The 26,226-nt window shown below is 37.8% G+C and overlaps 2 protein-coding genes and 4 non-coding genes across 6 annotated transcripts; 3 read left to right on the top strand and 3 right to left on the bottom strand.

Annotated features, from left to right (window-relative positions):
• Positions 1 to 2,816: 2,816 nt before the first annotated feature.
• On the top strand, positions 2,817 to 5,467 carry LOC107291778 (transcription termination factor 2; the record flags this gene model as incomplete). The annotated part of the gene is given in 4 exon segments (XM_015820818.1): positions 2,817 to 2,970; positions 4,058 to 4,140; positions 4,887 to 4,961; positions 5,237 to 5,467. Coding segments are annotated over 4 exon segments (457 nt in total), but the record flags the coding sequence as incomplete, so codon positions are not given.
• A 2,660-nt stretch (positions 5,468 to 8,127) lies between these two features.
• On the top strand, positions 8,128 to 8,210 carry TRNAL-CAG. Its single transcript has one exon. It is a non-coding gene; the product is annotated as a tRNA-Leu (tRNA).
• Positions 8,211 to 9,218: 1,008 nt separating this feature from the next.
• Positions 9,219 to 9,292, bottom strand: TRNAT-AGU. The gene has a single exon. It is a non-coding gene; the product is annotated as a tRNA-Thr (tRNA).
• A 1,181-nt stretch (positions 9,293 to 10,473) lies between these two features.
• Positions 10,474 to 10,547, top strand: TRNAI-AAU. The gene has a single exon. It is a non-coding gene; the product is annotated as a tRNA-Ile (tRNA).
• A 305-nt stretch (positions 10,548 to 10,852) lies between these two features.
• On the bottom strand, positions 10,853 to 10,924 carry TRNAH-GUG. Its single transcript has one exon. It is a non-coding gene; the product is annotated as a tRNA-His (tRNA).
• A 1,654-nt stretch (positions 10,925 to 12,578) lies between these two features.
• CPOX (coproporphyrinogen oxidase) lies at positions 12,579 to 23,275 on the bottom strand. Its single transcript, XM_015820815.1, has 7 exons — positions 22,795 to 23,275; positions 20,216 to 20,359; positions 19,595 to 19,705; positions 18,796 to 18,937; positions 18,267 to 18,485; positions 16,325 to 16,429; positions 12,579 to 14,480 (listed from the first exon to the last, which is right to left on the bottom strand). The coding sequence occupies exons 1-7, from the start codon at positions 23,273 to 23,275 to the stop codon at positions 14,393 to 14,395; spliced, it is 1,290 nt and encodes a 429-aa protein (XP_015676301.1). The 3' UTR covers positions 12,579 to 14,392.
• Positions 23,276 to 26,226: the final 2,951 nt, after the last annotated feature.

The following is a 26,226-nucleotide window of genomic DNA, read 5'->3' as shown; positions in this document are numbered from 1 at the left end:
GGATATGTTCAGCACGTTGCGTTATTTGCAAAAATAATGCAGATAAATAAAATATGCTACTTTCTGCATTGATCTTACACACTTTTCTCATTATGGCCCTGATACATTCACAAGTGGCTTTTAACCCAAAAGCAAGATTGTGTATCCATGCTTTAAAATAATGTATTTGTATTTATAGAGAAAAGTCAAATAGATTACCATTTTGTTTTAATACTTCAGTTGCTTCAGGCAGCAAAATAGGATGGGGGTGTGTGTTAAAGGGCCATCTTTTTTATTTGAGTTATATGACTCTACGTAGCTAGGCTGGCTCCAGAGTCCTCTCTAATTACAATAGAAAATGTAAAGTTGGCTGAAATACAGGTAGAAAAGTGAGTAGTTCTGCTGAAAAATGCATTTTCCAATAAAGCTTGCATTCAAATTGATGATTGCAATTATGCATTTTTAAGATCTAGTTACTTATTCAGCTTGTTTTTCTTTCCCCTCCATTCCTTTCTCATTTGTTACCTTTTTAAATTAGTAAACCTAATAGAGAAATAGTCTTCTTTCCTATTGGACCTATTTAAGCTCATTTAAGCGCTCATATTTTCAGATGAGAACAAAATAAAAATGCTTTAAATCAATAAATCTCCAGTTTTTGACTTTACACGCAGTGGAACTTACTTCTAACTAAATAGGCTTAATGTTGGGCAGGCTCATTGTTATGTGTTCTTTCCTCTCTCGTCCTTTTAGATTTTTCACCTATTAGAAGAACTGAAGGGAATTCAAAATCATTCTCAAAAATGGTGAGTATAGCCATAGTAAGGAATGTCACCTCAGTATCTGAGCACAACGCCTCAGCTACCCTCCTCTCTGTTGGCCTTGCTGCTCCCAACTGTCGTTTGCTGTCTTCTTTCTCCGTCTGCTGACGAGGCTTGCTCAGCTTGGCCCTATGTGAGGTAACTGCTGGCCATGCACATCCTTCTCTAAACTGCATTCTGTCTTCTTGCAATGCTTTGGAAAACTTTGCAAGAAGGCCACACTTGCCCCTCTTCAAATCACATGGGCAATTTCACAGGTAGCTTCCAACAAGCAGAATCAGTGGAGAAGCCGGCAATAAAATCTCAAGTTACAATCCTGTGATATCTTGCTTAAGGACCATGGATGATTTGCTTAATGACCACAGCAGAAGTGAGATCATGATCATGTAATGTCTCACTTAAAGAGCACATCATTTAGTGATAGAGTTGTTGTTCCCAGTTGTGGTTGTTAAGCAAAGACTAGCCCTAGAATAACACAGAGTTATTTGCCTTAAGAGGTTCATGTGTGGTATTCCTAATGTTTTTGAATGTTAATATGTAATAAACATTTTAATAGTATTTTTTATTAAAAAGTACAATTACAAAAGTAAAAATTAATTTAAAAAAAAGAAATAATGGAAAATACAGAAAAGAAAAAATAAAGCAAAAATAAGAATGCAGTAAGGAAAAAGAACTATATAATGAAATGACTTCCTCACATCAAATGTAAACAATTTTAATAACTTATTGACTTCTCTTAAAATATAACAGACAGTCTCTTTCCATATCCCATCTCTTATCTATAAAATCTTTAAAACCTAGTCATATCAGTTCTGATCAGCAAAAGTCCATTAAGGGTTATCAGACATATCAACGTCTATTTTAACCTTGACCAAATAAACCAATTTTATATTCCCTCCTTTACTTTTAGCAATTTTGCTCTTTAGTCTCTTCAAATAATGACCTAGAACCTGATTTCTTTTTGTTTTTGTTTTGTCCCTTCTTGATTGTTCAAAGCTTTGGCAAAGTAAATCCAATATAGGAAAAATATCAAGGTCTCTGTCTGGGCTTGTTATATATATAACCCTTTTAACTATTAAGTCAGCACTGGGCTTTTTTCGTATTTCAAGTGTATAATATTTTTCTATATCATTTTTGTGGCCTGTCATTTCTAAATCCACTTTCAGATCAGTCTCAATTTTGTCTAGTAAAACCTTTTCCTCTTCCATAACATTTTTAAACTCAGTCTATTTATAGAGATAGACATTCTTAAATTAACTTCTGAGTCCATTCTTCAAAAATAACCTTTAATATGTCCAATGTTAAAATATGTTGCTGTCCTCTATTAGTCAGTAAAATTTAAGTGTTCTTCTCCTTTAATTGTTTATTTCCTTCTGGTCCTTGTAGTCACCAACCATCTTAGCTCATTTTTTAAAAAAAAGAATTCAAAACAAAAGCATTTTCCCATGGGTATTCTTATAATTTATTTCAAATATTATTTCAAATCCATCTGGACCCTTCATTCTTAAACATGTATCTAAAATTTCTTTCTCTAACATTGAAGGAAACTCACCTGGTATAGTAAAACCTGTTGATCCAGCTGAAAAATAGTTAATGAGCAATTTCCAAAAGTGATTAGAAAAGGAAGTACACAAACCCAATGTCTTTTTGAAGGTGCCAGCTGCCCATTCCCTTGACTCCTAGAACTCTAAACCCACCAGAGACAAGTGTGGAGCACTTGTGGATGATCTTGCATCCTCCCCTTGTCCAGAGAGGAATTATCTACTTAACTGGCACTTCATTCCATCACAATTATCAGATCTGCTTTTAGTTGAGATGCCATTTTCCCCCCAGCATCGTAATAGCCATTTCCATTGTGTTACAGAAGACTGTATTTATATATTACATTTATTGTTACACCAGTTATGCTAAATTGTCCAGTATTTTGTGTATATTGAAGAAGATGGGTGAATTTGTTGCTGAAACATAAGGTTTGAACCAGAAACAACTTTGTTTTTGCTTTCTTTTCTACCTTTATAGTGTTGTTGTATCTCAGTGGACAAGTATGCTAAAAATAGTAGCAATACATCTTGACAAGCTTGGCCTGAAACATGCCGTAGTGGATGGTTCAGTAAACCCAAAACAGAGGATGGATATCGTTGAAGAATTCAACAACAATCCTAAAGGAACCAAGGTATGAAAAAAGCACTCTAAGGTAATTATTTTTCATTGCTGCTGCTTCGGAATAACTATTTCTAATTTTAGGTATTTGCCAAATTATTATTTTTGCACAAAATAGCAATTGGAATGTTAACTGACTATTCTATTGGCAAAATAATTAATCTGATTTTTATATTGGAGTGACTGATTTCAAAGGCCTTTCCCTAACTATTCTGAATCAGCTAGGATTGTCTGTAATGATAGATTGATAGATTACACTTTGCAACTCAATCTGTAGTCTGAACTGCAAGTAAAAGGAAAGCCTTCCACTGATTCTTTTCATAAGACAGTTTTGGTATTTCATGCAGTGTTAGATTCAGAAGTCTGCATTCTGAAAGTCACTACAGTTATAGTGTATGACTCTGTCCATTCGATCAAATTTAAAGCTCTTATAGCTGAAATCAATTATTCCAAATCAATGACAACCTGCATTGAAGTGAAGAGTTTCTGAATTTTGTAAGTCTTATCCTGTCCATGTTACAAAAATCTCACTGCATTCAGTGGGGCCATTCCCAGGGTAATGCAGAGAGAGAGAAAGCCCTGTTCTAGGAGGCAAGATCAAAAGAACTGATGTGAAAAGTGATTTCCACCTTTCCACATGAGAGTGGCAATATTCTTGTATATAATTGTATTTTTTTTTTCAAAAAGTATAGTTCTACAGAGAGTGTTCTATGAATTTAGAAAAGCAAATAAGAAAAGCATCTATTTAGAACTTAACTGACTGCATTTGTGCTTGATCTTAAACCAAGACTTTTAACTTAAGTCAGAAGACCTTTGTGGCTTAGTTTGCTTATAATGCTATACCTTAATGGGTTGATTTATACATTATTAAGACAAAGACAAATCCATCTTGTAACTTAGTGTACTTTGTGGGAATTTTGCTTTATATCTTCTCCAACCTGACACACTAGATGTGTTGGACTGCAACTCCCAATATTTCCAGTTATCATAGCCAAATTATAATACACATCTGGATGGCAGTATAAATCAGCCCTTGAATATATAGTATATCAATAACTTGTGAAATAATAAACCAACTATCCCTCTTGTTCTTATCATAGGTGTTGTTAATTTCACTTCTGGCTGGAGGTGTTGGCCTTAATCTGGTTGGAGGAAACCACCTCTTCCTTCTAGACATGCACTGGTAAGATACAGCAGCTTTTTATTTCCATGTTAGAAAAAATATGTTGTTTCCAGTTACAATAATTAAATCTGATTAAAAGAATAGCATTATTAATTGAGGTTCCCAAATTATGTCAATTCTTTTTGTCATTTGCCATTCAAAATAACATGTTAAATCTATACCTGTTGGCTGTTTAATGAAATGAATCTACCATCTCCCTGTATTTGTCAATTACCTTCTGAATTATTATTATAATATTTTCATCATGCCTTATTTTATATATATTTGTTCAACTGAAGATGGCAAACATACCTAAAACTACTGGCTCCTGTTTTCCATACAACACTCTGTTGAGATGGGTTTGGCTGAGAGTGAGTGACTGGCTGAAGCCCCCTAAATGGTTTTCATTCCTAAGAGAGCGTAGCGTTTTCTATGCCAGTACCTTAACTACTATACCATCTGGCTTTTAAATTATTTTTAATTGCTGCCCCAGGTGGTGAGCTGCTAGTGGCTGTTACTATCCATTACTCTTTCCATATTACATACTAACTGCATTGAACAGAATACTAGTTGTGCAACAGAACGAATAGAGAGGAAGAGACAGATGAATAGACACTGGGAAAAATGATGGATGCTATTACTGATTCTTCTAAGGAAAAGATGATTCTAACAAGGTAGAAAGGGAAATCTATTGCTTGCTATTTGGTTCTGTTTTCACTTTTTTTTGTTGGTTATAAGTGCTTTGTTACTTTTTCCTTAAATTTCAGGAATCCAGCACTAGAAGACCAAGCCTGTGACCGCATTTATCGGATGGGGCAGCAGAAGGATGTTAAGATCCATAGGTAGTGCTTCACAAAATGTCTTACATCATTGCTATAAGTTTTGACAGAGGAATTGTGTCAAGTACAGAGCTCAAAATTGCATGGGTAAAATTATTTCAGTTTGACTACTATCTTTAAAGAATTGTAGAAATTTCAGTTTGAGATTATTCAACTAGTTCAGTCACTTGATCCAGTGAAGAATTATCACTTAGCTGAAAACTAACTGGCAGTGCATTAGAATTTATAGGAATGATGGTTTAAAAACTGACCTAATTGTATATTGTGCTTGGGTTTAGATTTGTCTGTGAAGGAACTGTGGAAGAAAAGATCTCAGAGCTGCAAACCAAGAAAAAAGAATTAGCCCAGAAGGTGTTATCAGGAAAAGGAGAGTCCTTCACCAAGCTGACTCTGGCTGATCTCAGACTTCTGTTTGGCATTTAGCTGTTCATTTTTTAAAAAATTTCTTCCACTACACAGAATAAATGTGCATTTGAAAAGTTCGCTATTCTTTAATAAAATGGCCAATATTATTATGCTACAGCTCTTTTTTATGTGTAAATACTATTCCATGAAAAGAAGGACTTACCTATTTATCAAATTTAGGTATCACCCGTCTCACTGTCAGAGCAATTGTGAGTGATATTCAGTTAAAAGCATAAAAACCATTTAAAAGTGCAGGTACATCAGTAGAAGTAAATGGGTAGAAACAAAATTAAAATAAAAGGCAGGAGAAGGGCTTTAAGGTGCCAACCACCCCCAGGGTTGCGTGCTACTTTGTGAGCCCCATGTGAGTTGGCAGGGCCAAGTCTTCAAACTCTTTTGAAAGGCCAGGAGAGAGTGTCCCCACCTCACCTCAAGGAGGAGATATTCCTCAGGGTGGGGGCAATGGCAGAGAAAGCCCTCTTCCTATCCTGCCAAATTCTTCAGCTGATGAGGTCTGTAACACCTTCCCTGCTTGGCCAAATGGGAAGGACTGATGTGATGGGAATAACATGACCCCATATCATGCTGGCTTTTAAGGTAATAAGCCAGACCTTGAATTGGACCCAGACAAAAGCCAGCACCCAAGGTAGTTCATGCAGCAAATATGTTAAATGTGTCATCCCTGGGGTACCCAAGATTGCTTGTGCAACTGCACTCTGCACCAACTGATGCTTTGGATATTCTTCAGGGTAGCCCCATGTAAAGAACATTGCAATGGTCATATGGAGATGACTAGGACACGAGTGACTTAAGGGGGTCTCCTGATCCAGGAAGGGGCCTATCTGGTATGCCACACCGATTGGCAAAGGTCCTCTTTGCCTCAACTACTGCCTGCTCCTCAAGCAGGAGTCGTGATCCCAGATTATGCACCGGGTCTACCTGAGCCAGTGCAAGCCCATCCAAGCCCAAAATATGATAAATCCCTGGATACAGAGGAGCCCCCTACTCACAGCCACTCTGTCTTACCAGGGTTCAGCAGACGGCCATTGTTTCCCATCCTGGCCCCCACAATATGCCTTGTCTATAAAGTCAAGAAAATTCAGAAAACATTTTTGGTAATATACAGTATACTACATTCATAGGCTACAACATACTTGGAGCTACTGCACCAGAAATTGAATTGTCATATTGTGATTTTAATGCAATAGGATTTGTATTGGCTTTTGCTATTACTCTTGTATGATTCTTAGTCTTTAGATTGTTTATACATTCCATAAATAAATAAGCACATTGTGGATAGAAATGCAGAAAGATGGACATTTCTGCATGCAAATGTGGCTCAAGTATTCTTCAGTGTTCAGATGAGGACTGATGGTCATCCTGATGCTGATAAGATTAGCAATTCTCAATAACAGTGAGTGCTTTTTCATTCAATTGTACTATTTAATGATAGATATAGAAGCTGTTATATACATTCCTATGGCAACTCCAGTTTCAGCTGAGGGGAAGGCAGAATAGCTGCCTAATGTGTGGATTATTGGTACTTGACAAAAGAAGTCCAGTGAAGTAGTTTGGACATTTACTGAATAATCCAAGACACTAATAGCTAGTAATATAAAAAGCTGATGTAAGAAGGGTGTGGTCCTTTAAATGTGCTCCTTCACTATGTATGATTTAGCTAAGCTCTCTTAATGCTGTGTCTTGGTGAAAAGACAAAATGAAAGCTCATTTCATGTTATAATTGGTTACATTACAAAATGTATAACTGGGTAAATTCTGAAATGCATCACTTTAAAAAAATTGAGTTTGTTATATTCTAAAGACAGTTCAAAATAGTTTAAATAGCTAAAATATAGAGCAGTGTTTAATCTTAAAGTTGGTCCTAGGACCTCAGTCGGGTTCCTGAAGATTCTAGAGTCCATAAAATCAAAATTATTGGTCAACCAATGTTGAAAACTATTACAATATTAAAATTCAATCAAACAATTGTGAGGAGTGATAGTGGCAGTTAAATGCAACAATTTTAATTTTTCATATCTATATAAATAAAAATGTAAATGTTTGTTTGTTCAAAATCTTAAATCTCTGAAAGTTCTTCACTGATTGCTTTGAAATTTTGACACAACGTTGCATTCGAATACGCGCGTGTTTTTATATGCCTATATTATATAGATGTCACACCTGTGACAGGTAAAACATGCTTTTTTGAAAAACAGCGCCATCTGTTGGATGTAAAAGCAACACACGCTTTTACCAGACTGAGCCACAGCAACGCGTGGCTGGGTACAGCTAGTGATAAATATAATCCATATAAACATGCGTTCTCCATAATTTTTAAAAATGAAAAGAGTCCTGAGAAAAAAAAAGTTTAAGAAACTTTGATATAGAGGAACTTTTGCATCTGTTTTGAATTATGGATGTGAGGCTGATAAAGAAACAGCTACTGGTAACTTGTTTAATACTGAAAACTAGACAAGACTATATGTAACCTCTCTAAAAGTAATGGCCATGGGAAAGTTGGTAAATTTAATTCCCATATATTCAGTTTGAGATGTGAGAAAGTGTGTGCATGGTAATCCATGCAACAGTAGAAACATCAGTAGAATTGCTTGCACATAATCTAAAATGTTTTGAATTAAGCAGGACTCAAAGTACTGTATAACATTATGAACCCTAAAGCAGTCTTTCAGAGCTTTTAAGTGTGAATGCCTCATCTGTTGTAAAATTCATTACTAGTACCAATTTGAGAAAAGATTGCATGTATGTCAGGATGGCCGAGCGGTCTAAGGCGCTGCGTTCAGGTCGCAGTCTCCCCTGGAGGCGTGGGTTCGAATCCCACTTCTGACAAAAATCTCCTTTTATTTCCTGCCATGGTAATTAATATAGGCTTCTCGCAAAGAGCCCACTGTTTTGCAAATTTGAACGCGATCGCTTAATTATAAGCATACTCTAGGCTGTTCTTTAGTATAAACCAGGGGTAGGCAACCTCGGCTCTTTTATGACTCGTGGACTTCAACTCCCAGAATTCCTGAGTCAGCTATGCTGACTCAGGAATTCTGGGAGTTGAAGTCCACGAGTCATAAAAGAGCCGAGCTACCCCTATAGTATAAACAAACATGCATTCCCTCTCTATCTCAAGAAGGTGGCCGCTGCACGCAGGAGACATCGCTTCGTGGGTAAAGGGGCAGAGCCAAGATCAGAAGGCTGGAAACCCGACAAATCTTTCGGAGGACAACTTGCACGAGCTACACGGGTTTTTTGTTTTTTTGCAAACGGGTTCTTGTGAATGCGTTTGCTGGAAAACTTGCTGGCTGTTCTGGCTTCCAGGCTAGGTTTTATTCTCTTTCATCTTGTGGTTGCTCAAAATTTCTTGGAAAGAACCTTACTCTACGGAAGCTGAGATGGCCTTTTGTACAATAACTTCAGACCATGTGTAACGCCAAATGCTACGCCTGGAGGTGTGAGAACCCAATCTAAGACACGGAGCAACCCAAAGACGAGATGTTTAGTTTAATTCGATTTAATTCTTAAAAAACGAAATTGGCTTTCTTTTTTCGGATTCTATTAATAAACAGAGTGGCAATTTAAATAATCTGCTGAATATCCAACAAATGGGAGAACTGAAATAAATTGTAGTGGGTCAAATATAAATATTCCGCTTTGCCTCATGTTGTGTTTTGGATTTTTCATCTGATTCTTTTTGAACAAAAATATTCTTTATTGGGCTTCATCTCATTCTTTTTGAACAAAAATATTTTTCCTACAATGCAAAAGAAATAGGTGATGCAAAACGTGTCTGGCAATACAGTACAGGAGTTCAAAACTAACACGTTGTAACTTTGAGATAGACATCATAGGCACCGCTGGGATTCGAACCCAGGATCTCCTGTTTACTAGACAGGCGCTTTAACCAGCTAAGCCACGGCGCCCAAACTTGACCACAAATTCTTCCAGGAGACCCACTAAAAGAATAAAATCATTTTTTAAAAAATAATAGATCAATAAATCTATCCTGCAGTCTAGAATGGCAAGTCTATCCTAGAGCCACTTCCATATTTTGGTCAGATGAATCTAACCACAATGCTATCATGAACTGATCTCAGATTTTATGGTTGTCAGTAAAAAAAAACACCACAGCACTGCTTTTTCTTATCATTTTGTCATATATTAAACAAAAAAAATATGAGCTGATTTTACTAAACTTGTGTTCTCTTTAAGTACACAGACTCTTGCTAACACACTTTAGACTTCTCTGCAGATATAATGTTGGTGACATCACTCTTGTTAAACAAAATACAATGTAAAAATCCCTTTACAGTTGTCTTTGGCTTCAAGGATCGCCAAAGGGAAAAAAAAATACAATGTTGTTCAGATAGTAAGCTCAGATACTACCACTTTGCTCCTAATTTTGAGGTAAGACTGCTGGAAAGAAGCTCCAAGTTGCAAAAAATGAGTTAGAGAGCTCATAAGGAGAACATAAACAACCCGCCACAAAACTAGACTGCACATAAACTACACATAAAGTAAAAACTAACGTTTTGCAATGTTTTAACTCATTTTACTTCAAAGATAGCCATTGTCCTGATATCCTGCCCTCAGTTCTACCTGGATGCCCTTTCCAGCCCCTACCACAGAGTTTCTCAATCCTAGCAACTTTACAATCTCTGCCTCAGGGATTCTTGGATTTCATGAATTAAGGAGGGGATTTTTTAACTACAGTACTGGCCTTAGTTGTGACTTGGAATAGTTAACTGAATATCCTATTTTCTCGAGCAGGTTTATCAAATACATTAGAGTGGCATGCACATTGCACACTCATATAATAACATTGTCATATTTTATATTGTCTTTATCACCAATCAGAATTCATATGGCACACCTAGTGCATTTTGTTTGGCCTACACTGCAGTTTATATATTGCACTGTGGTTTAGGACTTACAGCAGACTCAGCCAGCAATTGGAGAAGGCTTTGAACATATTTAATTAAAATGCTTGCTTTCCTAATGAAAAATATGTGTGTCAGATAGTAATCTGAAGACATTTAAAACAATCTCAGTTTTAGAATTGATTTTCTGAAAGAGAGAAAACTTAAGCGCTTTTCTCATAGTGGGCCGGTTAGCTCAGTTGGTTAGAGCGTGGTGCTAATAACGCCAAGGTCGCGGGTTCGATCCCCGTACGGGCCAAGCATTTTCTGTTTTTTTGGAACGGAAACATTTCTTTCGTATTTTTTCCACATTATTCAGTTTGCTTTCCAGTATATAATTTAGGTTTTGCAGAGATTTCAAATAGCCATCTGTATCAGTCTCATAATGTACAACATCTGATTGTGCATTTTGAATCCCCTAGTGAAAAAAAACTCACGTTTTGTTCCACCGAAGGAATCATTACCGAAAAGAATTAAGTTAGTTTTACTTGAAGTTAGTTAGTTCTATTATGTTTTACTAAATGGGACATTTGTAGAAGGCCGAGAAAAATTTTAGGAGGTTACTGCCGTGACTCGGATTCGAACCGAGGTTGCTGCGGCCACAACGCAGAGTACTAACCACTATACGATCACGGCACGCCACTGGAGGACCGATACAGAGTTTTGGTAATGTGATATATAACAGTCTTGCTAAAACAGTGTTTCTCAACCTTGACCATTTTAAGGCATGTGGACTTCAACTCCCAGAATTCCACAGCCAGCAATGCTGGCTGTGGAATTCTGGGAGTTGAAGTCCACATGCCTTAAAATGGTCAAGGTTGAGAAACACTGTGCTAAAAGGATAACTAACAATGGAGTATAAGTCTATTTGGTATTTCTCCCTTCGAGATATCTTTTCTGGAGCTTTAAAAAAAAAAAAAAGCAAGAGAGTTAATCAGCAGAATAATAATTTTTTTAAAAAAGAGGATCAACCAGCAAAGGGAAGCAAAGAAAAGTGAAGATCCCGCGTCTTCCCACGGACGGAGCTCTGAGCAACCCGACGCCGGGTGAGCGAGCGCGGCTTTTGAAAGCGAGGCAGCCCGATCAGCTTTCTTCTGTCACGTTTCAAGGTCTGGAGCGGAAAAAAAAGACCATAATTTCAGAAAGGCGTTTCCATAAATGCCTTCAATCCGGTTATTAAACGGCGGATTGAATTCAAATTCCTTATTGTCGAGGAACAGCGGCAGTGTTTCTCAACCTTGACCATTTTAAGGCATGTGGACTTCAACTCCCAGAATTCCACAGCCAGCGTTGCTGGCTGTGGAATTCTGGGAGTTGAAGTCCACATGCCTTAAAATGGTCAAGGTTGAGAAACACTGAGCTGAGCTCTCCCGCAGCTCGGTGGAGTTTATGGGAAGTGAAATTCGGCCCCAGATTTGCTGTTACAAAGTTGTAAGCAATGCATCACGAATATTTGGTTTCGATTAAATGGATGTAATATTGAGCATGTCTCCCTCTCTGCTTCTTGCGTGCAGCGGGCTACGTATATAAACTGCCCGTCCTTTGAAGCCTTCGCGCTAGCAAGAAAACAGAGAGATCCTCAAGCAAACGTTTTAATAGGTTGGAGGATTTTGGAAAAGCGCCTGAATTCCTGATGCTTTATTATGCCACACAGTTTTTATACTGCATCAGTCATTCTTTAAGATTATTTTGTGGTCTGAAATCTAGGGTGATCAGAGTTAAATTTCTCGATATGGACTGAAATGCCTTATCAGAAATGTTTGCACTATAATGCTTGAAATAAAAATGCTACATAAACGTGTTTGCAGATCCAAATTTTTTTATTCAGTTTTGGTATAACAATACAAAAAAACAATAAAGATCCCACTAGCAAAAATAACCTATCAATAACATATTGTGACAGTACAGAAAACATTTTCAATTTTGCAAAACTCTGAAACACAATTAAAAACAAAAATTGAGAAACTTCTTATTCTTTTTAAAATTGAAGCAATGTTTTAAAATGCTGCTGCATATCAGAGATCTAAAATTTTAAAAGTAATCATGTTAGTGCCTCCTGCATATTTATTAGCAGTACTCTTAGGAATATGATGCTGGAAAAGGCATGTCAAACTAAGAAACATGATCAAAGAGAATATTTGTAGCTCAGGGCTGAACTGTGGGGTCCCTATTGCTCTCTGAGCTTGGTGGTTTTCTTCTAGACATTTCATTACCAAACTAGGTAACATCATCAGTGCACTGATGCCCAGCAGTGATGTTACCTAATTTGGTAATGAAATGTCTACAAGAAAACTACCAAGGAGCCCATGTTAAGGAACATCTTCAGCACACGTCTGAGAATTTACCAATCATAAAGCACTGTCTGCAACAGCTTGAAATGCCTGTTTGTGTTCCTAGTCATAGATTTCTATATTTTCTGCACAAATAACACTGAGTTTAAAGATGCACACAAATAATGAAGAAATAGTATGAAAAGTTGGGTTCACTATGAAAACTTTGACTTCCTCAAGCTCATAAAGATGGGAAAAAAAGATCCATATAAATTTTGAATGTATTGCTATTAATGTTAGAGATGTTATTTTTTTTTAGAAATATTCATGGGTTTCTCCCTTCAGTTTCTGTATAATGCCAAAGAACTATCTAGTGACCAAAACCAAAAGAGATTCTCAAATCTTTCTTAAATGCTGGTTGTTTTTCACTTTTGCCAATATTCAAAACACAAAATTGAACCTAGGCACAGTGGTTTAAATTCAGAGATATCTTTCAGAAGCAGGAGCACCTTCATTTCCTCATTCTACTGCAGCCCATTATCTCCTTAGAAGCAGACCAGGGAGGACCCAGGCAGCTTGCTGAGAAGTAATCTGATTACTCCAGCTGTGAATGACAGTTTAACATTTTTCTAGATCTAAACCACTGTTAACATACAGCAGCTTGCAATTCCATCCAGTACTCCTGCAAACCCATTTTATTGACATGGATTTAAGAAAGCATTATTAGGATTAGCTGAGAACTTAAGTTTCTATTGACAAAAATGTAAAAAGTTGGCCAAAATTAAGCATCAGATATCTGTGTTCCTCAGAAGTTTGTTTCTGTCCTTCCCGTTACTTAATTCTTAAAAAATTTAATTTGCTGTCCATACATAGTTTACTGAAGGAAACACTTCTCTATGACTGTCTCAGCAAAGATTGTATGTTTGTGCATGAACATGCAGATACTTTATGTAGAATTGATTATGAGCACTTGGAATAGAACCTTTACCTTCTCCTAAACATGTTTCCTGAGAAGCATATTTCAAGAAAGTATGTGAGAAAAAAATTGGTAACCTGAGGTACAATACCACCTTATACTCCTTCTGAATTTAAGTTCCAATGTGTACTCTATAAGAATATACATTTATCAAAAGTATTTCTACAGAAATGTAATTATTTCATTAAAACCTCTGTGCCAGGTGCTGTACAAATGCAGAACTATGAACTTTGGTCCCTGATAAAAGTCTGGGCTGCATTTCATCTTCAGTCAAGGTGTGGATAGTTACAAAGTTTTGTGAGGAGGAACTGAGCTACCAAGATAATTTATCCACTTATTGCACCATAAATGATAGTAGCCAATGTAGACATTCTTTTACAATTTAACAGATGATCATGAGTCAAATAAAGTAGCATTTTAGATTAAATTACAAAAATCATTGTACTGGAAGCTGTTTGGCAAGGAGTCAAAAACACTGCAGCCAACTGAAGACTAAACTGGGTTTGTCAACAACTGTTCCTTTTATGAAAAGTAAGAAAATGTGTTTAAGTCCCTGAAAGAGAGGCATGTAGTCTGCACCTCAGTAACTTGCAGCACTTCACTACATTCTGTTGTTAAGTGCACGTCCTGTTGACTTAATATAATTTTCACTCAGATCTTTACAGTTCCACTAATACAAATGACCAACACTCTACAAAGGAGCAAAACAATTCAGAGGATAGAATCTAATACTATTCCTAAGGCATGAGGTGAGAGAATAGCGAAACATTCATTAGCTGCCATGCAGTGACAGATGAATTTGGGAATGGGCAGCAGAACAAGTTCTTTCCTCATTGCTGAACATGGTCAGCATTCTATTCACTGTATCCAGTCTTTGGGATGGCGTAAAACTTCTAGAATTTCTGCTTCCTTGGAATTCTCTGGTGGTGAATGCATATACTCCCACCTGAAAAGTGGATGTGTACAAAACAGCTATTAGTACTTTTTTCTCCATACACTATTTACAATGTAAGGTTTTAACGTCTGAAGCAAAAAATATTATCCGTTTCATACTCAACTTATTGCAAATTTACTCCTGTTAATACTGTAAACATTACACAATAAAAATCTCTATTGCAAAGGAAAGGATTTACTTTCTATTATTTTCTCTAAAATATCAACACACAATTTCTAAAGCAAACTGCACCTGAGGTTGAAGGACAAGGCAAAGCAGGCTATGTGAGTAAGACAGAAATAGGGAATTTCTACAATGTCCTATTTTCACTTATGTCTCTTGAATTGACCACAACATATTTCACTGCTCTGTTATTCATCAATAGTTGTAGCTTCTCTCGGAACCAGCCACTATGTTAGTCACTGGAAAAAAGAGAATTTGGATAAAGTATACAGAATACAAAAATTCCTACCTGGTGGTCTCTCTCTCTCTCCCTTTCTTTTTCAAATTAATGCCCATTTTAGTTGTTTCTCGTTATGTTCTATCATCCCCTTTTCTCTCTGGTCTTGCCACACAGTGACTTTATTTATTTATAAGATTTATATGGCTGCCTGTCTCATATAATGACTTTAGGCAGCTCAAAACAATTCATGAAAATATGGCTAAAAAAAGAGTAACTCCCTCCCCCCAGCCAAACAGACACTCAGTTCAATCCCCATCCTAGTCTGATGCTTGGGAGAAGAGTTAGGTCTTCATGGCCCTCCAGAAGGCTAAAGGGGTAGGGATCTCAGAGAGAATTCCAAAGAACTAGAGAGCTCAATGATAAAGCACATCTCTGAGGTCCCATAAGGTGGCAACAATTAAGGAAGAGAACTAGAGACCCTATTTAACAAAGTATGGTGGATACCCTCAGGGAAGTGGTCCTGCAAAAAACCTGGTCCTGTGCCATGTAGGTCTTTAAAGTGATAACCAGTACCATGAATTGCACTGGAAAGCAACTGGGAACCAGTACAGCACATGCTAACTTGGATGAACTGCACATGGCACTGCATTCTGAATCAGCTGCAGTTTCTGGATTATTTTCAAGGCCCCTTGTAGAGCACATTGCAGTAATCCAAATGGGAGGTCACTAAGGCATCAGTGGTTTGGTTCACATATCACAGTATGCTACAATGTGGATTGCTTGTTCTAAGACAAAAGATATGTGCGCTCAGGCGTTAAGGTTTATCAACTGTGATTTATAAATTAATGTTACCTGTAGGTGAAGTCAACAAACTCCATCTCAGAATTAGATAAATCTACACCACAATTGACACTTACTAATCTTTAAGATTAAGAAAACACTTCTTTTGCTCTACATAGCTGTTTCTCCCTTCCTTTTGAAAGCTGTGCCACTTTCTTTTCTAATAAACATTCAATTCACTCCTATCCAACAAAAGAGAACAACAGAGAGGTTCATTTCAGAATTAACGCTTCCATTCTTTTGATCTCTGAACAATGCTTATGATTATTACGGATTTTATGGATCTTATGATAGGCCTTTATTATGACATCAGTTGTTTTATGATACGGCTTTATTATATAATCTAGCTGTATATAAGCATTGTAAATAAGCAAATAAATGAATTAACACATGCATGTCCCTCATCACTTGGTACTCATTTAGTTCCCCTAATCTAATGACTGTCTCTGGTCTTTCTAGTCATCTTTCATCAAGTGCTACTTATCACACTAAAGTGTCTGAATGTATTTGAAACTAGATCAAGAGAAGGGCTTTAAGTCTACTGTAATTATAACCCATCTTTTTAATTAAACTATTCCACAAATCTGTTTTGCTACTTCAGTTATGATCTTACCTGGCAGTGAGTGGCAGAGACATAAGAATACTTTCAATTCTTGACCCTGGTGTTGCAAGGCCAAACTTTGTTCCTCTATCATACACAAGATTGAATTCCACATATCTGTTGGAAACAAACAAACAAACAAACAAACAACAAAAGTATTCCTCTAGTATCCTTAAATGGCATTATTTTTCTGTTTTTGCTAACCACTGAGAAAGGCAAAGGCAATACGGTACACTGCAATTTAATTACTGATCCTGCTTAACCTTTATTCTGGCTTTCAATGTTTCACAAAGCATTATTTACTTAATTTCCGGGTAGTTTTCAGAGACAACTATTAAAACACACATAGAAAGTCTTGAACTATTGAGCTGAGTGCTCAATAGCTCACATTTCCATGGCCGCACAGAATCCTGAAACACATATTAATGAACTGCCACCATAAAGAGTAGGATCACTTAAACTTACAGCAGCATTTGTATATCAATAATGACTCAAACAGCATCTTTCTAAAAGTATGGGGAATGTATTATATTCTTACAAAGTAAATTACCCATCTTTGCCATTTATACAATTCTGAAAAGAGGATAAGGAGATATACATCTTGTCTCTTCTGTAGAAAGTCCTTAGTTTAACTTATTGCGCATATTTCACTATTTTTTTTAAAAAAATCTTCATTTGTCTTCTTCACTGGAACAAATATTAAATCTATTATTTAGTAAGACGTTTGAACTTAACACAATTTTCTATAATACTTATTGGTCCTTTCACTCCACTGCATATATTTCTATAGCTTACAACAAAATTATAAAATATTTTTTAATCATCATACAGGGTAAAGAGCAGTTAATCTTATGGAGGAAATAATATGTTTGGTGGAAAGACTGGATAAAAATTTAATAAGCAAACAAATAAATCAGAAATAAGATATAAGGCTGGGATATTTCTTAAATAAATTCTATGCCAGAACTACACCCTAACCTAATAACATTTAAGCAATTATAATTTCTCTAGTATTTTAAAAAACTAGAAATCAAAGGGACAGTGGAGAGGATACTGCAATCACAATTAATTTCTTCATATATGGCAAAAATTGGTGTCTGTCATAAAGATCAGAATTAGCAACTTAAAATTTGGGAAGAAGATAAAGAACTGATGGCGGTAGAAATAGAGATATTATTTGTACAATTTTGACCTATGGAGTTTTCTACCAAATTATTTTCTGTTTTATTGTTATTTCTACGGTTAGCCATAGAAAGACTAAGTATGACATGATACAGCATCTGTTTCAGAAAATGAAATGTAGGAGAGTTACTTCATTTCAAAAACCTCATTCTTATCTTCCAGACCAGCCATAAGAAATGACAGTGGGTGGAGGTGGGGCTACAACAGTTAGAACCCACATGGTTTATCGGAAGACACAAAAGATCCCATTTTTTTAAAAAATAAAGCCCAATCCAGAAAAAAAGAATTCTACTCCATCTAAATTGAATTGGTAACATCAACAATTGTCATATCATCATCAGAAGATGTTTACTTAGCTTGGGATTAGTGAATAGTTCCAATGCTCAAAAAAGTGAAATAAAGCGGTTTGGGAACAGAGAAATCTTAAAATACGCTGTTAAGTGGAACAGGCCAACAACATATATTTTGATTGCATTAAAAGTTTTCAAACATTTTCCAAAATCATATCAAACTGTTAGTGATTAATTTAAAAGTGTTCTATAATATTTAGAATATTTGGAAATAAAAGATGGGGGCATGTGTGTGGCAGTTATTAGATCTGAGTCTTCCAAAAGCCATAATAATAGGAAATCTGGATGTTAACGTTCAACAAATTTCAAGACACTAAGCTAGGAAAATATGGATTAAACAAAGAGCCAAAATGTTTGGGTTAGTGGTCCCAAAGGGTATACCAATCATCCATCCCGATACTCATAAAGACCCTCTTACTCACCTCCCCCTACGGATCTGCTGCCATAATTTTTCTTTTGGTGAGAACTTGTCCTGTGAGTGTTTCTTCACAATGGGAATGTAACAAGGCACAATAGCTTTGGCACAACTCTGCACAAACTGGAAAACTTCTTCTTTTGAAGGCGAGTCCAAGTCATCAAAGAAGATGCCTCCTATTCCCCGCCGTTCTCCACGGTGCTTGATGTAAAAATATTCATCACACCTGTTAACCCCAACATTGCTGGTTAAAAGGGTAACATAGACACAGAAGTCTGAAACACTGAGTCAGAATATGAGAAAACAACCTAGTCTGACTGCTTTGTTTCTAAAGTAAACATTCTATAATTACTAAATAGAAAATATTGCAATATATTCTAAAACTGTTTTAAAAACAGAAAGACCAGTAATCGCTTTCCTGGCTAGAATGAAGAGAGGCCTATTAATTTCAAGAGCTAAACATACATTTAGTTCCATCAGTTTCAAGAATGACAGCAACCATTCAGAAAAAATTCTGATATGAAATTCCTACGTACCATTTCTTGAACTTAGGATATAGTTCAGGATTATGCTGATCACAAGCGTCCTTCAGAGTTTTATGAAAATGAATAGCATCATCTTCATTCAAGTAAGTTGGTGTAAGGTCTGTTCCACCACCAAACCACCACTGTTTAGCACCTAAGAGAATAGAAAAGAGCCATCATTTCTTTTTGTTGTATTTTTGTAGATACTCTTGTAATATAAGAATCATCATGTCCATTTAGTTACAATTCATCTCTAATATAGAAAAGGGGCTATTAAGATCTTAAGGACTTAAAGTAATTTAACTGAAGAGACTCATTGCATGCATGGTTACTTAATATATTAGATCTCCTCAGGTTTAATGTTATACAAAGTCAAACAAGTACAAAAGCAAATTGCTAGTTCCGTTTCTTGGACACACAATTTATCTCTCTACAAAAAAGTCTCTTATTAAAATAAGACCTTAATTATAAAATCTTATGCTCAACAACTGCTTCCTTAATTTTTTTTTTTCAATAGTACTAACCTTTCTGGAATTTGTGAGTGTGTGAATATGACACTAATTACAGAGGTTCATTCAAATTTGTCAGGTTATTGTTGACTCAAAAAGCTTTTCCTGTCTCTACTATTACCAAAATGTCAGGGATATCTGCAGACTCTCAGTGCTTTCAACAAAATGATAACAGCAGCATCAAGCTGCAAGCTCAGCCCTGTTTGAGCACGCATGCAATGTCACAGAAAAGAAGAGGGCTCAAACACTCAACTTCTCCCTTGCATAACTTATATAATTCTGGGTCAAGGTATAGCACTTACCATCTGCATCTTCAATTTCAAAGTATCTGTAATTGAAGTGTATAGTGGGAATGTAAGGATTCTTTGGATGAATGACAGAACTCACTCCCATAGCACAAAAGGGCAATTTTCCTAAATAGCAATGAAGAAAGGATGTCTTAGTCAACAATGAAAACATAAGTCCAGAGCTGCTGCAAATCAAGCAGCATATAAATGTAATAACAATAACAATAACAATAACAATAATAATACAAAGCAATTGAAAAACAAAACAAAATTGTAAGCTTTCTAAATGTTCTCTTAACTCTGCATTTTACACTCCAGAAGCACCTCTGGATCTGCAATCTCTAAGAGAAAAGACATATTTGCTATTTAAGATTTTGCAAGAAAGAATATGTCTCACTATTCAGAACATAAAGGGCCTGGAAAAGACCTATGGAAACTTCCTATTTTTGTGATTTTTTTAGATTTTTTCTATGGTCTTCATTAACCAGAAGAAATCACAATGAACTAAGTAGGGTTGACTTAGATAGATTTGTTCCTGGCCCCTATGGGAAGCTGGACGATGGATTAGATTCACTTTTTGTTTAACCCAACAGAAGTTGTTAGATTTTTTAGCAGATTTCATGTATGAAGTCTTACCACTTTTGGTCTTTAGAGTTTTCCCCCTACTTCTCATCTGCTGAGCTGCTTCTTCAGAAAGATGTCCAAAAACAACTGAAACATTGACACCAGCCTTCTCAAAGATTTCACCATCTTGAAGTACACAGCTGATGCCTCCGCCACCTGTTAATAAAAAAAACAGCAATTATTTCAACGGCCAATTTACAAAGTTTAGAATAATATTTTTCAATTATGGAACTGTTCAGATAGTTATGTAGGATCCTTTGTTTTTGAGTGCAGGCAGTTGACAACCATAGTTTTGCCAGGATTAGTAACTGAATTAGAGAAAACTCAAGGGATCAAATTCTGTTACTCTTTGATATGGCCTCCCAGCAACTAATTTTAGAAGGCTGCTAGGAATTGTGTGTAATTTAAGGGAAAACTGATGAAGGTAAAACTGATGGATTACATTTGCAGTCTGTGGCAAGGCCTGGTTCATTTGTTCAGAACCAACAAAACTTTTTCTTTGCTTCTTTTGGGGGAAAAGCAAGCATAGTTGAAAATTTCTGTGCCAAAATGTCAAAATAATAAAAGTAGAGGCCAGGCATATTCTATTCAGCTATTTTCCTAAAGCATAACATCTGAGGCATAAGACAAGTTATAAATCATAGTCTGTCTGTTAATTACTCAAAGGACCAGTTGTTTATATATTTTATTTAGCAGTAACATTGTATGAACTGATACCCTGAAACAGACATCATTTCTTTTTTGTAATACAGCAGTTCTTACGTATATACAGAATAATTTACTTCTCCAAGTCTACCACTGTCACTCTTTTCTGTTTATTGTCTCTTGGCAAGATTTCAGAAGTGGTTTGCCACTGCCTCCTTCCTACGGCCAAGAAAGAGAGTGTGGCTCAAGATCACCAAGTGGCTTTGTTCCTAATGGTCTCCTGATCTTTAACCTGGTGCCTTAACCACTACACTAAACTGGCTCACTAAAGCTGTGTATTAAAAGAGATAAAATTATGCTTAGTAAAAAATACTGGACATAAATTTTGTTGATCAAACACATACTATTTAAATGCCTTCGGAATGTCTAAGTCATGGGTGTCAAACTCGCCACATCACGTGACGTGACTCTTTTTGCATTGCCGGCAATGGGGTGGGCGCGGCTTTGGTATGATGAAACCGGCCTGCGGGCCGGCAGTTTGACACCCCTACTCTAAGTAAATCAATTGGGTTTCCTGAACTATGACATATCACTCATCTGTAAAAAAACAGAGGAATGACACTGTACCTTTTACCTTTACTTGGCAGGTATAAGAGTGTAGAGGCAATGTTGCAATCAACACCACACAATCAAAGTATCACTGTGGTATTTCATAACACAAACAGATCCCTGCAGCTAATTTTGCATTACAGATACAAGGGCACACAATTCCATGTAGAACCAGTTTGGCGTGGTAGTTGAGGTGATGGACCTCAACCTGGGAGATCCAGGTTCAAATGCACCTTCAGCCACAAAAGTTCACTGGGTGATTTTGAACCAGTTGAACCAGGCAGCCCAGCTTACCTGTCGAATGAACAAGAACTGGATGAAGGAGTACCATGTATACCAGGGGTGTCAAACTCGCAACATCATGTGTCGCAACATATCATGACTTTTTTTTGCCATTGCCGGCAATGGGGTGGGCGCGGTTTTGCTATGATGCATCTGGCCCGTGGGCTGGCAGTTTGACACCCCTGATGTATATCATCTTGAGTTCCAGAAGGCAGAGCATGAATCTGACAAATTAGTTACATCAATCTAGATTTAATCACTTGATATAGATTAAAGAAAGGATGTTAGGCTCTGTGGGACAGAGCATGGAGTTTTCTTAGTAACAATACCAATTTCTGGTATCACCTTTTCCAACTAAAAGAATATTGAAAGGCATACGCTTTCATGAGTTGCACCAATGCCTTTTAAATTAAATGTGTAAGTTGTAAAGGTGTTACCAGAATCTTCCTGGTTTTTTTTTTTTTTTGGCATCATAAACCAACATGGTTCTCCACCTACAAAATACATAAATGTTTTGCTGCTATCTTTTCGCAAGCCTTTAAAAAATTTTTTAGACTTGAGGTTACCTAGTTACCTCTTATCCAAGTATTAACTAAGTGCCACTCTGTATGGCTTCCTGGATCAGCTATGGTAGGGTTTCCACTACCCAGCTGGTAATACATATTTTGTATTCCTGAAGATTCTTGAAGCAGCTTTTTACTATCCTTCAAGCCCGTAGCCATTTTGACACCTATCTCTTGGTCATGCAGAATCTTGGACACTTCCATTGTGCTTGCTTGCTTGTTTTTAAAACGGAAAAAAAGAAGTTTCTGAATAACCAACACCTTTGAGATGCTTAGTACGATCTCAAACATACTAAAGGGAAAATAAGAATGCTACTCTATTCAGTGAAACTTGGTAGGGAGTAAAGAAGCCAATTTTCAGACCTAGCCAAATTCAGTCCCACATCGGCAGGCGGGGCAATTACTCCGGATTAGTTCCAACCTGCAGAGGTGCGAGTGTGCGGCCCCCCGAGAAAGGAACGGGTCCCCACTCTACCCCGGAATTCGGGTCACCTTCCTTCCTTTCCCAGCGGTCCACGGTGAAAGCGGCGCCGCGGTCGACCTGGGCCAGCGCGTTGCACACCTGGCTCTGCGTCTCCATGACGAGCAGCTCCATGCGACTTCGCATGTCTCCGCGCCGGTCGCGCAGCTCTCGCAGTCCGCTCACCGGAGGAGCCATGAAGCTCTCGCACAGCCTTGCCAGATCTTCCTCGTCTTCCTTTCCCCACGGCTTTTCGAGTTGTCGTTGCTGCTGCCGCAGAGGCTGCTCTTTCATCTCCGCCCGCCGCACCAGTCCCAGCCCGGCCAGCACCACCGTGGCTCCCGCAGTCCAGGCGAATGCCGATCGCTGCCACCGACCATCACGCCAACGGGAAGAAGGGCCCGGCGGCGATTCCAAGGAGCCCGAACCGAACAGTCTGGAGCAGCGCGGCCCGGACCGGAGCGTGAAACCCCGGGCGCCCAGGTGGCGAACCCCGCACAGGAGAAAGGACATGACAGCGAGCGTCCAGTTCCTTCAGCGGCCGTCCAGATCGCCGCCAAGCTAGGAAAGCGCGTTGCGCACGCCCCTTCGGCTGCAGGCCCGGAAGAGGTGGGGAATGCAGAGCAATAGCTCGTGGGGAGTACAGTTTCACTGGCAATCGCGCCTATCTCGAACGTTGCATTTGGACTACAACTCCCAGCAGCGCTCGTGGAAGAAGCAAGAAAGAGCTTCGCTTTTAAATACTTGAGGCGTGAGACAGAGGCACGTAGGAAGAGGAGATTGCAACGTCGTTGCGTAAAAATTAACAGACTGTTTGCTTTATCTTTTACGGGATGTGTGTGGGGGGAACAGCGAGGTTTGTCAAATTCAGCGGCATGTGACTCGTCATTAAAAATGCTTAACCTTATCACGCGGAGCCTAGTTGCAACAAATAGAAGACTACAATGTATTTACTAATTCTCCCCCTACCTGGTGAAACACAATTGTAGTTGTGCAATTCTGCTTTGATTCAGAGTTGAATGAGACCGAACATCTTATTTGGAAACGGGCGTGTAATCCCGCTCGAGAGAAAAACAGCAGACAAGAAGCAATAAAGTGTGAATAACCAGCAGAAGACGGAAAAGGGAATTAACTTCCCAACTGCTAACCTTTCCTCCTCCAGGCAGGGCAAAACTGCTTTTGAATTCGGTGATTGCTCGGAAGGGTAGAGATAAATATAATAAGACCCCTTCCTACTTTTTCTTCCTCGTTTGGACATACATTATGGAGCGTGGGCGCAAGCAAGCCCCTCCGCTTGGTACCTCCGAAAGCGGAAGGGCGAGGGACAAACGGGCAGCTCTCATCTTCCCCCGCGGTCCACACAATAAACTGAAATGCAAAAGTAGGCCCAAGGAATTGACTAGAGCCAGCATTTGTAACAAGCCACAATGGTGTCAAAAGTTGTGTCATTGAATCAACGGTCCAATAATGTAATGATGTCAGCCTTGTGAGGCAGACAAGACAGGAAGCAGGCCCAGATGAGTTAATTCTACTTTTTTCTTTGGTTACATTACCGATTTTTTAAGTTCGAAAGTACATTTTTCTCTCTGTATGACATTACTTTTATGCAATGGTGGGATTCAAATATGTGAACAACTGCTTCTCTGTGTGGATGCCGCTTCCGGAAGTCCATTCTGGGCCTGGGCAACAAAAAAATTAGCTACTGGTTTTGCCAAACTGGTGCGAACTGGCTGAATCCCACCACTGCTTTTATGGCCCTGAGAGTAGAAGCAAGAAGTGGACACCTTTTTGAATGGAGCTGGATTTACACATCATGATGCATCATTAACCTGACAACCACCATGTTTTATTGTAGTATGATCCTAGACAACACATGACCCCTTGAGGAGGGGATTTACACATCATGATGCATTATAAACCTGACAACCACCATGTTTTATTGTAGTATGATCCTAGACAACACATGACCCCTTGAGGAGGGGATTTACACATCATGATGCATTATAAACCTGACAACCACCATGTTTTATTGTAGTATGATCCTAGACAACACATGACCCCTTGAGGAGCTGGATTTACACATCATGATGCATCATAAACCTGGCAACCACCATGTTTTATTGTAGTATGATCCTAGACAACACATGACCCCTTGAGTCATTGTTTCAGAGACATTTCCTTTCCAGATTCTACAATGCCTTCAACAATGGCAAAACAAAGGTACTGCCTTCACTGGAAACGTTAGGATATATTCAGAGATGTATCTTCCTTGAAAACAGCCAATGCTGAACTGTAGTGTATACAGTGAAACATCACTAGTTGACATCGGGAAATGTTTTATAATAATTGTTAAATCATAAAATGGTTTATAAAATTTGCCAAATTTGAACCCAACAGGAATCATAGGTTCTGGATTTTGGATACACATTCTGTAAGTTAGCCCATTTGAGGTGCGTAGATACTTATTCCCCTATAGTGCACCGTTTCTTTTCCTTCCTCCCTCCCTCCAATTCCTGCCAGCTTGTTTGTGGGAAATTTACAGATAGAAAGTCAGTGGGGACGCCAGTAGGAAGATACAAGTTCACAAAGAGGCAGGTATGTGACTGCTGCTGGGTGGGGATGAAACACAAGTATATCATAAAATCAATCACACTCCAAAACATGTTAAGTAAACCCAAAGATCTAGTAGCCCCAGAAGAAAAAAAATCTACACCATACAGTGTAAGGATTTTAACAGCTACTAGATAGGACAGACAGGCACAATATATCCATGAATACCAACTAGCAGTCAAAAGACATGAAAACTCCTTAACTGCACAACACATGGACAAACTTAACCTTAGTTTTAACTGGGAAACTGTGAGCAGCCTAGACCAAGCTAAATCCAAAATGCTAGAGAATTCCTAGAAGTTTGTCACTCTTGACAAATCAGCCATCAACAGCCACATAGAGATGAACAACATTTACACACCAAGCAAAAGAGACAATCAAAAAGCTAAAAAGGAACCAAAAAGACCAGAACACCTCATCAGCAATGAACACCCAGATTAAGCAGGGATTAACACCAGAATTTATACCAGGTCGACAATCAAGTAATAAACAACACCCCAATCAAGGAACTACCAACTTAAACAATCAAACAGTAACACCTCAGTCATGGTCAAGAAGAAAATGCTTCCACTAACACTGATGGGGCAGTATATAATTCTGTATATAATTGTATATAACAGAGTATATTGTATACCATTGTATATAGAAGAGAACAAACCCACTCCCTTCTAGTATTGAAGATATTACTTGGTTGGGTAATGTCTGCAAGAAAACAACAAAGCTCAGAGAGCACCAAGGACTCCACATTTCTTTTCTTTTTTTTTTTTATATAAATTTTTATTATTTTCATCATAAAAAAAAAACACATCACAAATACATCACAATGTAAAAACCCTACCCCCCCCCACCCCCCC

Source organism: Protobothrops mucrosquamatus, unplaced genomic scaffold, assembly GCF_001527695.2.
Source record: "Protobothrops mucrosquamatus isolate PMUCROS unplaced genomic scaffold, P.Mucros_1.0 scaffold1186, whole genome shotgun sequence".
Lineage (NCBI taxonomy): Eukaryota > Metazoa > Chordata > Lepidosauria > Squamata > Viperidae > Protobothrops > Protobothrops mucrosquamatus.
This window is presented reverse-complemented; position numbering and strand designations above follow the sequence as displayed.

Excerpts from the sequence above, each read along its gene's own strand:
- CPOX (XM_015820815.1), bottom strand. The coding sequence starts at position 23,275 with ATGTCCTTTCTCCTGTGCGGGGTTCGCCACCTGGGCGCCCGGGGTTTC. Across the intron at positions 18,938-19,594 it reads TGAAATTGAAGATGCAGATG|GTGCTAAACAGTGGTGGTTT; the intron begins GTAAGTGCTATA and ends CTATTCTCTTAG. Across the intron at positions 18,486-18,795 it reads TATCCTAAGTTCAAGAAATG|GTGTGATGAATATTTTTACA; the intron begins GTACGTAGGAAT and ends TGGGGTTAACAG.